The sequence below is a fragment of the Tamandua tetradactyla genome, chromosome X, assembly GCF_023851605.1.
Source record: "Tamandua tetradactyla isolate mTamTet1 chromosome X, mTamTet1.pri, whole genome shotgun sequence".
NCBI classification, from domain to species: domain Eukaryota; kingdom Metazoa; phylum Chordata; class Mammalia; order Pilosa; family Myrmecophagidae; genus Tamandua; species Tamandua tetradactyla.
The window spans coordinates 113,672,157-113,685,540 of record NC_135353.1 but is presented as its reverse complement, the minus strand read 5'-3'; the positions used below and the strand labels follow the sequence as shown (position 1 = coordinate 113,685,540).

Sequence of the window (13,384 nt, the reverse complement as noted above, 5' to 3'; positions counted from 1 at the left end):
CAGCAATGTGTATAATGGAAGAAAATATTTGGAAACCACATATCTGATAAAGGATTAATATCCAGAATATATAAAGAAATCCTTCAACTTAATAACAGAAAGACAAATAACCTAGCTTAAAAATGGGCAAAAGATTTCAACAGATATCTTTCCAAAGAATGTATAGCAAAGGCCAAAAAAGTACATGAAAAGATGCTCAACATCATTAGCCATCAGGGAAATGCAAATCAAACCCAAAATGAGATACCATTTCACACCCACTAAAATGGCTGCTATTTTATAAAAGAACAAAAGAAAATAACAAGTGTGAGAAATGGGAACACACATCCATTGCTGGTGGCAACATAAAATGGTGCATTGTGATAGGTTCTTATGTCAACTTGGCCAGGTGATGGTGCCCAATTGTCTGGGTAAGCAAGCACTGGTCTAACTATTACTGCAAGGATATTTCATGGCTGTTTAATAAACAAGAATGCTCGTATATTAAATCATCAGTCAGTTGATTGCATCTGTGGCTAATTACAATTATGATCAACTCAAGGAGTGTCTTGGTAATGAGAGAATTCAATCAGCTGGATTTAATCCAATCAGTTGAATACTTTCAAGGGGGAAGAGAGAACTTTCACTTTTTTCAGCCAGCCAGTCTCTCTTGGAGAGTTTCATCAACGTCCTTTTTCAGACTTGCTACCTAGTGGCCTGCCCTATGGAATTTGGAATAGTGCATCCCCATAGTTGCATAAGATATTTTAAAAATAAAATCTCATATTTACAGATATATCTTGCTATTTTTGTTTCTCTAGAGATCCATGACTAATATATACACCCTCTCTGGAAGACAGTTTGAAGGTTCATCAAATAGCTAAGTATAGTGCTACCATATGACCCAGCAATTCCACTGCCAGATATATACACAAAAGAATAGAAAACAGGGACTTAAACAGACATTTGCACACTGATGATCATAGCAGCATTATTCACAATTGCCAAAGAGAGAAGCAACTCACTATTGATCAACCAATGGATACACAAAATATAGTGTGTGTGTATGTATACATATACACACAATGGAATATTATTCAGTCAAAAAAAGGAATGAAGTCCTGATATATGTGACAAATCGACAAACCTTGAAGACATCATCTTGAGTGAAATAAGCCAGGCGCAAAAGGAAAAATATTGTATGATCTACTCATTTTGAAACAATTAGAATAAGAAAACTCATAGAGTCGGAACTTAGAATATAGGTTACCAAGGAACAGAGTAGGTATAGGGAAAGGGAAGGTAAGGCTTAAAATGTACAAGGTTTTTATTTGAAATGAAGGAAATGTTTTAGTAATGGATGGTGGTGGTGATAGCAGATGATTGTGAACACAATTATAAGCACTGAAACAGATATCTGGATCAATTAAAACGGGAAATGTTGGATTGTATGTATGGTAAAGAATAAAAATTTAAAGAATAGTCCATGCAACTATACTACATGGACAGTAAATTCTAAATTAAATTATGGATTTTAGTTAATAGTACAATTATAATAATGTGCTATTATAAATTGTAACAAATGCTCCACATCAATGCAAGGAGTATGGGAATCCTGTTTTTTATTCATGACTGATCTTTAAACCCACAATTTTTCAATACAAAGTATTTTAAAAATTAAAATAAAATCACAAGGAAATACCTTTTCACCCCTACTAGAATGACTACTATTAAAAATTGAAAATAACAAGTTTTGGAGATGATATGGAGAAATAGGAACACTTGTACCTAGTTGGTGGGAATGTAAAATGGTGCAGGCAGTGTCAAAACAGTTTGGCAATTCCAAAGAAAGTTAAGTATAGAATTACCATATGGCCTGGCAATCCCACTACTTGGTATACATTGAAAATAATTGAAAGCAGGTATTCAAACAGATATTTATACACCAGTGTTCATGGCGCAATTATTCACAATTTCTGAAAGGCTGAAGCAACCCAAATGTCCATCAACAAAGGAGTGGATAAACAAATGTGGTATATACATACAATGGAATAATACTTGGCCATAAAAAGAAATGAAGCTCTGATACATGTTACAACACGGGTGAACCTTCGAGACATCATGTTGAGAGAAATAAGCTAGACACAAAAGGACAGTTATTTTATGATTTACCTTACATGAAATAATTAGAATACACAAATTCAGAAAGTCAGAAGCTATAATATAGATTACTAGGGGCCATGTGGGGTGGGTAATGGGGAGTTAATAATTTAATTCACACAGCACTTGTTTTGGGGTGACAGAATGTTTTGGTAATGGATGTTGGTGATGGAGGCAATTAATGCCACTGAATTGTATATATTTGAAAGTAGATAAAATGGGAAATTTTAGGTTGTATGTAATTTCACAGGGGAAATACATAGAACTATACAACACAAAGAATGAACCCTAATGTAAACCATAGGCTATAGTTAATAGTATAATTACAGTAATATTGTTTCATCAATTATAATAAAGATATATTAATGCAAAATTTTGATAAAGAAAACTGTGTGTGTGAGAGAGAAGTGTATGGGAATTGTATATTTTCTGCATGGTATTTCTGTACACCTACAACTTCTCTAATAAAAAATATAAGGATGAAATGACATAATATCAGATATATTAGGTAGATTTTAAAAGAACCAAATACAATTTCTAGAAATGAAAAATATATTCATCAAAATTAAAGACTCAATGGATGATGCTAACAACATATCAGATACAACTTAAGAAACAGTGAGTTAGAAGACTGATCTGAAGAAATTACCTAGAATTCCACAAAGAGACACAGAGATGGAAAATAAGGAGAAGTTGATACCTGAAAGATAGAGGCAGGACAAGCATACATCTAATTGTATTTTCACAAGGAGATTATAGAAAGAATGTGAGAATAGGACATTTAAAGATATGATGTCTGAGAACTTTCTGGAATTTCTGAAGAATCCCAATCTCAGATTCAGGAATCCATCTAATCCCAAGAAGGCTAAATCAAAAGAGATCAATATCTAGACACATCAGAGTGAAACGTAAAGATAACAAAGATATGAAGACTTTAAAAGCAATCAGAGATAAAAGGAACAACAATTAGACTGATCAAAAAATTCATACCCACATAAGAAGTCAGAAGATATTAAAGGAAGTATCTTCAATAAGCTGATAGTAAACAACTGTTGACTTAGAGTTTATACCCGGCTAGAGTATCATTCAAAATTGAGGGATCCTTCATTTTAGACAAAAAGAAGTGTGGGCTTACTACCAACAGATCCTCAATAAAGAAACTTCTAAAGGAAAATGAAAATTGAACCCAGAAGGAAGACTTTAGATGTGAGAAGGAAGACTTTAGATGTGAGAAGAAAGAATGGTCAAAGATTTTGGTAAACTTGTAGTTAAATCTAAATAAACATTGCCTGTATAAGATAATAATGATAACAGCAACAGTAATAATTCATTTGGATCTTAAAACTCAAGTTTGAAATAAAATACAGCACACAATTAACATGAAAGTTAAGAGAAAGAATGACCAGAGTTTTCAAGTTTATAATGTTTTAGAAGGGTGGAGATACTGATTGATTTTAGATTTTGTTAATCATGCAAATAAAGACATTAAGGCTAACCTCTAAAAGAACTGAATCAAAGCTCAAAACTTATATATGGGTGTAAAAAGTCTATCAATCCTTTAGAAGACAGGAGAAGCTAAAAAAGAAAAATGGAGCTCAAAACAAGGTAATAGAAATAAACTAAAATAAATCAGCAATTACAATAAAAGTAAATGGACTAAATTCATCATTCAAAAAATATTTTCAGTTTGGTGTTAAGGAAACAAAATCAAATTATAAGCTACTTAATCAAGAGATACAAAACAAAAATACACAGAAAATTGGATGTAAAAGAATAGATGAAGATGACCTAGGTAAACAGTAACCAGAAGAAATCTTATATAGTTATAATACTTTTTTTGGCAAAAAGTATTATTAGGTTAAAAAAGGTTATGTCATGACAAAATAAAATAAAATGTACAATTCATTAAGTACATAGAATTGTTTTAAAATTTTATGCATCTAATTAACATAGTCACAAAATATATAAAGTAAAATGAGGGCAAATTAAGATTGGCTTTATAATGTCATTTTTGAGAATGAAGATAAAAATGTGAAAGTGCTATGTAAATGAACAAGATATCTATTATTCTATCTTCCCAGGTGTCTTGCTTTTCTGGTACTTGTTCCCAGATTTTTTAAAATCAGAAATGGAGTATGATAAATAAATACTCTAAAGTGTGGAACTAGATAAGTGGAGCTAAACTGAAAGGGGTGAGGATTCACCCCATAAGGGGAAAGAGAACTGATAATCCAGTTCATTTGGAGGCAATACAGTTGATTAAATTGTTAGCTATTCTTCCTTGGGACTCCAAGGAAGTGCCCAGAGAGGCTGGAGCTTCAGGCAACTTGGCAACAAAATATCAGGAAATTAAAGCATGTGAACCACTTTAAGAGCCTTCAGTGAGGGACTGCCAGAAACAAGGTCAAGGATAAAGTGGGTTTTCCTGAAAGCAGAAAGGAAAAACAAAAATGTAGCTTTTTAAAAAGAGGAATCTGTAGCCTATAACTAGGAATCTGAGACAACCAAGGGCCAGAAAGTCATGTGTCTTACGGGATAACGGCTATACAATAAAGCAGAATACATTTTATTTTGTTTCTAAAGCTGTTTAGGAAACTTTGGAATCCTGGCAGTTGGAATGGAGGAACTAGGGAGAAGTCCTAGGAACCAGGCTGCCCATTCAAACTTTACCTCTCCCTTGGGGTAACGGTAACGATATTTATCTTGGTCCCGTAGTGCAAACTCTTCAGGGTAGTGTTCCTGGATTTCCTCATAGGTCATCTCTTCACAGACACCCTGAGACAGAAGTATTCATATGGAGAACTCCACAAGTCTTTACAATAGTTCTGAGACCAGTGATTGTGGAACACTAATCCATGAGCATCTAGGTCTGTGTGAACACAACTCTAGGTTTGTGCCTGTTGTATGAGAGTGGGCACGTATGTGTGCACATGAGATGTGTGGCTGTGTGGGAGAGTGAGTGTATGTATCTGATGTGTTCAGGTTAAGTGTATAGTGACTATCTGTGGTGTTTAGCTATGATCATCTCTGTAGGTAAATATTATACATATATGTGTTTTTATAAATATATAAGGATTTGGACTATGTTTGCAGATGTGTGCACAGTGTGTTTATATGATGTATGCCTGTGGTATGTTTAAGGACCTATGCCTTGTGTTTGTATGTATACTTGTCTTGGCATATGCAGTGTGGTTGTGTGTAACTGTGTGTGTACAGGGTGTCTGAGCAGCTGAGTATACACTCATATGGGTGTCCCTGTGGTATGTCTTTCTATGTAGGTCTCAGTATGTGTGTTTGTGGTATGTGTATCTGTAAGTGTCCCCAATTATGTCTCTAGGGATATGCCTATCAGTGGCCCTGTGTACAGTACATGCATGTCAGAAGTCTGTGTGAATTTTTGGTAATGTGCTTGAGTTCATGTGTGTGCACTGCGTGCATGTCTGTGCCAACATAATGTATATGTATACAAAAAATGTACACATGTCTATGGTGAATGTATCCATACATCTCTAGGTGTGTATGTCTCTGGTATGCATGTGTTTGCATGCATGGTGTAGATGTGGTTGATAGATGTGAATGAGGGTGCCTGTCTGACTAGTGGATCCATGTGTCTGTGAAGTGTATGTGTGTCAGTGTGAGCACACCTGTGGTGAGTATCTTTGACTATTCTTGCAAGCGCATGCGTGTGTGTGCACATCCAAAGCAAGACCCCCCCCCATTTTTATAGCATTTACCATCCCTCCTCTCCCAGTTTCTACTCTGTGACCTCTGGCAGATGAAGAAACAGGTTTCCACAGACATTTCAGAGCAAAAATTAGTAAATTCCTAACGACTTTAGCATGTGCCTTAGGAAAATATACTTTCTGCACCCAATGATGGAATTGTGGGCTCAGAGAATGAGTTCCTCAGGATCACACGAGAGCTTTCCAAGTACACTGAGAAATCCCCAGAGGTGAGGTGTCTGCTGCTGGTGGTGGAAAGTGATGTTGGGTTTATCAGGTTTCCTTTTGGGTATGTAGATGCCAATTAGACTTTTCTGTAGGGGGCAGCAACCTCTGACTCTTGTCTCCTGAGCCTATCTACCAGATTTTCCTCAGGGGTGAGGAACTGAATTCCCACCCCAGCCTACATATAGCTTTGCACTATAAACCCTTTTTAGCTGCCACAGCAATTCCTTAGATTCTATCACCTAAATTTCTCTCAAACCTTTTCCGTTGTCTTCCCCTCTCCATCCCCACAGTGTAACATTAGCAGTTACACTCACACACCCATACACTACTTTTTTTTTTTTTTTTACTTTTGTTGCTTTCTCACTGGAGTACCATTCCTGATTCCTCAACCTGGATCACTGCTACTTAACTTCCAAGCCTCAACTAGGCATCAGTTCTGCCAGGCAGATCCTGGCTGGGCTAGGTGCTCTGCCCTGACTTCTGTGTGCCCATAGCTTCACTTATCACTTAAGACTTTTGAAATATTCCCCAAGTCTTCTTCATTCCATCTTCAGTGCCACTATTCTGGTTCACATGCCCTGACCTCTTGCCTGGACTAATACATCCCTCTCCTTACTGGTATACACGCTTATCCTGGCCTTATTCTCTCCTACTTTCCACAGTGGCCAAGAGTGGACTTCTTAAAATGTAAATCACATTGAGACCACTGCTTCTTAATTCAGATCATGTCAACAGCTTCTCATTGCTATTGAGACAGCATCCAAACCTCTCAACTTTAGTTTCATTTCCTGTCTCTAAAGATATCACTATCCCTGTCCCTACCTCTCTGCTAGACTTTCCTTCCATTTCATGAACATGCCATACTCTCTCTCACGTCTGGAATTTCACATGAGCTGTTCTTTGTCCCTAGAACTAAAATTTATTTTCCTGCCTCCACAATTTTGCTATTTCTCACCTTCATCTTCTTCTAGGAAGCTTTCCTTGTAAATCTCCCACCACCAAGTCTTGTAGAGAGCACTCTCACTTTCTGGACCTCTACATTTCCTGTACTTCCTCCCTCCCACAAGCCTTTGTCACAGAGATACAACATCCTGTTTACTATCCACCTTTGGGCTCCCTGATGGCAGGGACCTTGTTTGTTCTTGCCTTCACTGGATCCCCAAGATAGTGCCTGGCACATAGTTGACTGTGAGGACTTTCTGCTTAATTACTAGCAGAAGCAACCCAGGGGATGACCCAAGTGTCAACTCCCCACCCCACCCCTGGGAATCCAATACCCTCCATCTCACCGCATCAATCTCATTCAGGGCCTTCCACTGCTCATAGGGGACATCCAGGGCTTCAGCTGTCTGAATTGTCCTCTTCATGTGGCTGGTCCATACCTTCAGTGAACTGATAGCCTGGGACCGAACAAAATTGGCCAAAGCATAGGCATACTGAGGTGCAGGGGGATTCAGAGGAGGAGAGGGAGTGAAAAGAGAAAGAGAGAGGTAAGAGAGGACAACATAGTCATGAGAACAAGTTCAGATCTGCCACAAATGGTGGAGTGGTGATGAACAAGGCAGAGTTTGAGTTCCCAATTTATAAAAGTTATACTCTTTCCCATGTGACTAAGGGTCAAGAAAATAGAAAAGATGTGTGTTTATGTATGTATATGTGTAAGCATGTGTTTATATGTCTGTCCATTGATGCTTGCTCACTGAACTCCCAATTGGTTATTCATTCATTCAAAGAGGCTCACCTTTAACAATTGTGGAGCCTGAGACAAGAATACACAGTCCACTTCCCTTCCCTTTCCATTCCTGGTCCCATTCTATATTTCCAGGTATCTTGAGTACCTATGTGTGGATAATTCAGTCATATCCAAAATCCATCCCCACCCCACCTACATACATCCCCATGCTCTATAAGCAGTCTATTAGCCATCCCTGAGCCTAGGCACACTCCTGTGACATATCCTACCACCAGGAGACAGGATAGAATAGGCCCATGCGAGCACTGGAAGCAGACTCTGGGCCATATGGATAGGGAATCCAGGATTATGGCACCACAATGTGGTCTAGAAGGGAGAGTATAGGATTTGGGGAAGCATGTCCCTTTGACTCTGTGAATTTTTTATTGCTTGAGCAGGAGTCCTGGTACCAGGACATTTAAGTATGCATTTCAGTTTGTGTGTTCTGTGATGGATGCTGGGATGTTCCTGTTCTTAAGTCACATCCAGTCCAAGTGAAGGAAATAATGATGGCAAAGTGAGGTGGTCTACAATAGTGAGAATGATAAAGGGCTCTAGGAGCCCAGATGAGCAAGTGATTTGTTCTTCTGTGTATAGGTATGTTGTTAATCACAGATGGTGTGTGTTAGGAACATCAGCACAAATGCATACAGACACACACAGACAGGCATTTTATGTATATGTTTTAATTATATATTACGAATCAGCAGTCATTGTGCTCCAGTAGAAGGAGCCTTTAAATGGGGGTAGGAGATGTGGGTTAAATTCTCTCAGCTCTATTGTACCATCCCCACGTGCCTTGAGACAAGTCTCTGCCCCTCTCTGGTCTCATACCTGCTGCCTGTAAGATGCAAATAGCATTAGCTAATCCAGCTTGTTCTCTGTGAAGGTAAACTTGTATAGTGGAAGAGGAGCACCCAGAGCACTCCCTGGCACACAGTAGGTACTACATGAGTGATAGCTACTGAAATTATAGTTTAGATTCAATAGGAAAGTGTTTTGTAAACCATGGATCACCCATGAAAGAGATAGTGTGCATGCTTGTGTATGAAGGAGGCATGCTGTCTGCAGGCTGACATGTATCCAAATGCATCCCTAAACAGTGCAGACAGGAGTCTGTGGCTGGCTCCATCAGGGGGCCAGGTAGAAACCAAGAGACCCCTGACTTCTCTCTGAGAAGCAAGAGAGGTGGAATCAGACTTGAGTGTGATCCTACATTCGATTCACCAGGTCAGACCCAAGTAGAACATGAGTGACTTCAATTCTGAAGGTAGCAGAAAGGGAGCCACAACTACTAGAGCCTTTGGTCCAGGGCCCTGCCCTGGGTACCTTCCACCTCTACAGAAGGGATGTGAATGAGCAGCCGGAAATGCCTGATTTTCAGTCCTTGCTCTGTCTCTTACTGGCTTAGTGGCCTGGGACAACTCACCACTCATCTCTGGGACTCAAGTTTGTTATTCATAAACCAATGATGGAAATGCCCACCCCATAGAGCTGTTGTGAAGATTAAATGAGGTCACACATGTGGAAGCAGATGACACTGTTGCTGTGCATGATAGATGTTCAATATATGAGGGACCTCCTTCCTTCCTGAAGTTCATTTTCCACTTGTCTCAATCCCAGTTGATCCTCCCAGCAAGAACAATATCTGTGATGACATGCCCAGGCTATAAGCAAATGCTGGGGAAATTATCCCTTTATTTAGCCAGTATCCATAATGTACAGGTCATTCTGCTCTGTTGGGAGAAGAGACCCATGCCATGAGAACAGCAGAGATGAGCCAGAAGTAGGAGAAATGGAGCTCAGGGCAAAGTAACCAGACTGTGAGGGGAGAAGCATTAAGAGACAGCTTCCTGGGCCAGGCTTTGTGCCTTGGAAGAGGTGAGGATTAGGGAGGACAGGAGGGAAGCAGTAGCTGGTGGGGACAAGTGCTGACAGTGTGATGACCTGTGCATGGGGTAGTGGTGGTGGAGAATGCAGCATCAGCCTTGAGTCAGGGAGGAGACAATGGATTCAAGTGGGGGACATTTCAGGATAGCTGTGTATGCTGCTGATGGTCACTAACTGACAGAGGGGACAGAATAGGGAAGCCTAGGTGGGGAAACTACACAAGCAAAGGCATAGAGTTGTGAGAAAAATGAGGGGATCAGTTAGGCAGGGGCAGAGGCTGGTCCATTGTAATGGGGCCTGAGAGGCAACCAGATTTGGGCAGGCATTGAGTGCCAGGACCAAGGTAGTAGATGCAGTTGGCACATGGGAGTCATTAAAAGACTGAGAAACTGAGAGGATGGAAGAGCCAGAGTGACCAGAATCTGCTTCTACTTCATCACTGGGTACCCCCTCCTCAGGGCCCAGACAGTCCCTACCCCATCCATACCCACCTAACCTGGGCTGGTCCAGCCAACCCCCAATGTGTGCACTGGGCTCTGCCTACCTGCTTGCCTCGAGCTGAGAGGCCGGAGTCACCCCCAATGCGGCCTCTGAGGTTGAGTTCACTCTCACCATGCCGGCACAGGTAGATGGAACGGGGTGTGACGTGGATGTTCATGAGGTAGTAGACCATGCGGCTCTGGATGTGATCCTGCACTCGGTTCACCAGGTAGCGTGTGCCCACGTCAAAGATCTTGATGTAGGACAGGTGGCTAAGCCAGATCCAAGCAGGAGCAAGGGCAGCTCAGGGGACTGATGGTGGTGGGGCTATTCCCAAGAGAAATCCCGACCACACACCTTGTTTTCAAGTCTCCTCCACAGCCCAGTTCTCACCTATTTTTCCTCCAAAATGCCATATCTTGTCTTATTCGGTGTACTTGCCCTAGTGTTCCAAGTACTGGGGCATGGGATACAGAGGCGGTTCACAACATCAAGTACACAAAATAGCCACAAGTTAAGGAGCTTTTGGTCCCTGCTCCAAGCCCCTTCTTTGCCCCTCATTTCTGTGCTCTGTCATGAACTAATGAGTAATCACAGAGTGATAATAAAACTGGACGGAAAGGAGTTGAGGGAAGTCCCTGGGAAGGGGTGAGGAGGGCTGGGGCAATGAGGTGACACCAGTAACCTTGGGTGCGGAACAACAAAACCAGGTTAATGGAAATAGCTGTAATAACTTGAGGGAGATAAGGCAGTGACTATTGGGTTTGGTTTCAGAAAGCTTCTCCCTTGGTCTTCCAAGAGAAGTCCTTTAGATCTGCACCACACTCATCAGGCACAGTCCTTTCAACCATGTCCAATGGGTTCCCAGTGGGTGCATGCATTTGCTGAACAATTTCTGTGCATCTTGCAGGGCATGGGAAATTTAAAGTGCATGAATCCTGATAACCATCTGTGGTAGTTAGATTCAGGTGTCAACTTGGTAGGTCAAGGTGCCTAGTTGTACTGCTGTGGACATGAGCCAATGGTACATGAACCTCACCTGTTGCTCATTACATCTGCAGTCAGCTAAGAGGCGTGCCTGCTGTAATGAATGATGTTTGATTTAACTGGCTGGTGCTTAAATGAGAGAGCTCAACGTAGCACAGACCAAGCAGCTCAGCATACCTCATCTCAGCACTTGCAGCTCAGCCCAGGCCTTTGGAGATGCAGAAAGGAATTACCTCGGGGAAAGTTGTTGGAATGCAGAGGCCTGGAGAGAAGGCCAGCAGAGATCGCCTTGTACCTTCCCATGTAAGAAAGAACCTCAGTCGAAAGGTAGCTGCCTTTCCCCTGAAGAATCATACATTAACTAAATAAATCCCCTTTTATTGAAAGTCAATCCGTCTCTGGTGTGTTGCATTCCAGCAGCTAGCAAACGAGAACACCATCCTAGGGAGCAGAGATGATCATCTTTGTTTTATAGGTGAGGAAAGTGAGTCACAGGGAAAGTGATTTTCTCAAGGTCACCTAGTCATGGAGAAGTAGACTTGGGATTTAAACTACAGAATACTCCCCTCTTCACCATCTCTCCTAGGATCCTCAGAAACAAGAGGTAGAAATATCTGATTTGGCCTTGTTGCTTAGTTACTGTCTGTTCCTGACACTAGGTCTTGGGTAGAACTTGAAGAACTTCCAAATTCCTCAGATTAACCTGACATTCTTGGTGCTTTCATGCACTGACCTTACTTACCTCACCATCTCATGCCCATACCTATAACTTATCTATCTCATTTTATCCTTCATGCCTTTGCTATTACCCCTGGCATTCTCTCTGTACTCCTCTCCTCTTACTCAGACTTAAATAGGATTTTTCAGTCTGTTCCCTTTGCTTGAACAGCTGTTCCTAACCTGATTTCCAAAGTTGAGTTCCTATGCATGCATTCCTCAAGAGCTAGCATATCCACCTCCTTTTGGAAGTCTTTTTTGAGGCCAGGATCAGAGGAAGTCATTCAGAGGCTCTCCACATCAAAAATGTTGTAGCTATTGCCCACCTCACCATCATGTGTAATTAAAAAATTATAAACTATATAATAAGTATAAAGAGTTCCGACGAAGTTCTGGTTTTATTTTCCCACCTTGACTACTCTGATGCTGTTTTTAAAATACTATATATCAAAAGCTTTAAGATATTTTTCATTCCTTCTTTTTTTGGTCCCTTTTATCTTGCACATATTGTGTCCACTTATTGAGTAATCTACCTCTTCTAGAACTTCCTTCTCCAAGATGGTCTGGGTTGTTAACTCTTTGCTCCTACAGCCTTCTTGGTTTATTGACCCCACAATTCTGAACAACTATGTACTCGTTATCTTCCCCAACCAGCTGGACATTCTGTCAGAGCAGGGACAGATTTTTTTCTCTTTGGGTTCCTGCAGCAGAGCTCAAGGGCTGAACCCTGATGCATGGAGTGTAACATCTGTTGATGGATAAATGATTCAATAAAGCTGACCCACAGATCTGTATTCTTCGGGCCCAAACTGATTTATCAAACACTAACTGATATCCTGTTAGGAATGTAGGCCCAGAATGGCTGGGGTCTCTCTCAATGCCATTCTTTCACTTTAACCCCCTTCTTTCAAGCTTCTTTCAAGAGGGCTGCTGTTAACCCATATGGGGTTGTTATGTAAATTTGAAAAAGGTGCTCCTTCCTCAGAGTATACACAGCTTTACTCCAGTATACGTCTTGGTGAGGAAGCAAGGCTATCCTTATTCAGAGTGCCCTTGCATAGTGAACAACTTGCACAATTGTACGTAAAAGATCTAGCCCCTTGTACTGAAAGTCCAAGCCTCATGTGGCACTTTTTATGATATAGGGATGTAGGAGGGGGCCACTCAGACTGAAAGTTTGGAGATCTAGGTTTGAGTATATGTTCTGTCATTGACTCATTGTGTAGTCTCAGGTAAGCCTTTGCCTTGATCTTGGTTTCAGTTTTCCCATCTCAACAGTGGGGCAAAAACAATGCTTGTCTCTCAGGTTTTTGGTTGGGCAAGGTTGTAAGGACGCTTTTAAAACTCCTTAGAGAGACAATGACCACTGAGGCCTTTCTACACTTCTCATTTGGGTTCCAAAGGGTGTAGGTGACCAGGGTCCCTTCTTGTCACAATGCATTTTGGGGTGGTGGTGCATGGGCCAGGAATCGAACCCAGTTTCCTGCAT

At 40.8% G+C, this 13,384-nt stretch overlaps 1 protein-coding gene across 15 annotated transcripts in view; it reads right to left on the bottom strand.

Annotated features, from left to right (window-relative positions):
- PFKFB1 (6-phosphofructo-2-kinase/fructose-2,6-biphosphatase 1) overlaps nt 1-13,384 on the bottom strand; it is a 128,538-nt gene that overhangs the window by 14,328 nt on the left and 100,826 nt on the right. For 14 of the 15 annotated variants that reach the window (XM_077145045.1, XM_077145046.1, XM_077145044.1 and 11 more), the window contains 3 exons: nt 10,256-10,463; nt 7,379-7,525; nt 4,810-4,914 (listed from right to left, as the gene is read on the bottom strand). In XM_077145045.1, coding sequence (XP_077001160.1) covers nt 4,810-4,914; nt 7,379-7,525; nt 10,256-10,463 — 460 coding nt within the window. The remainder of the gene's footprint in view (nt 1-4,809; nt 4,915-7,378; nt 7,526-10,255; nt 10,464-13,384) is intronic. The other variant, XM_077145041.1, reaches the window with a different exon arrangement.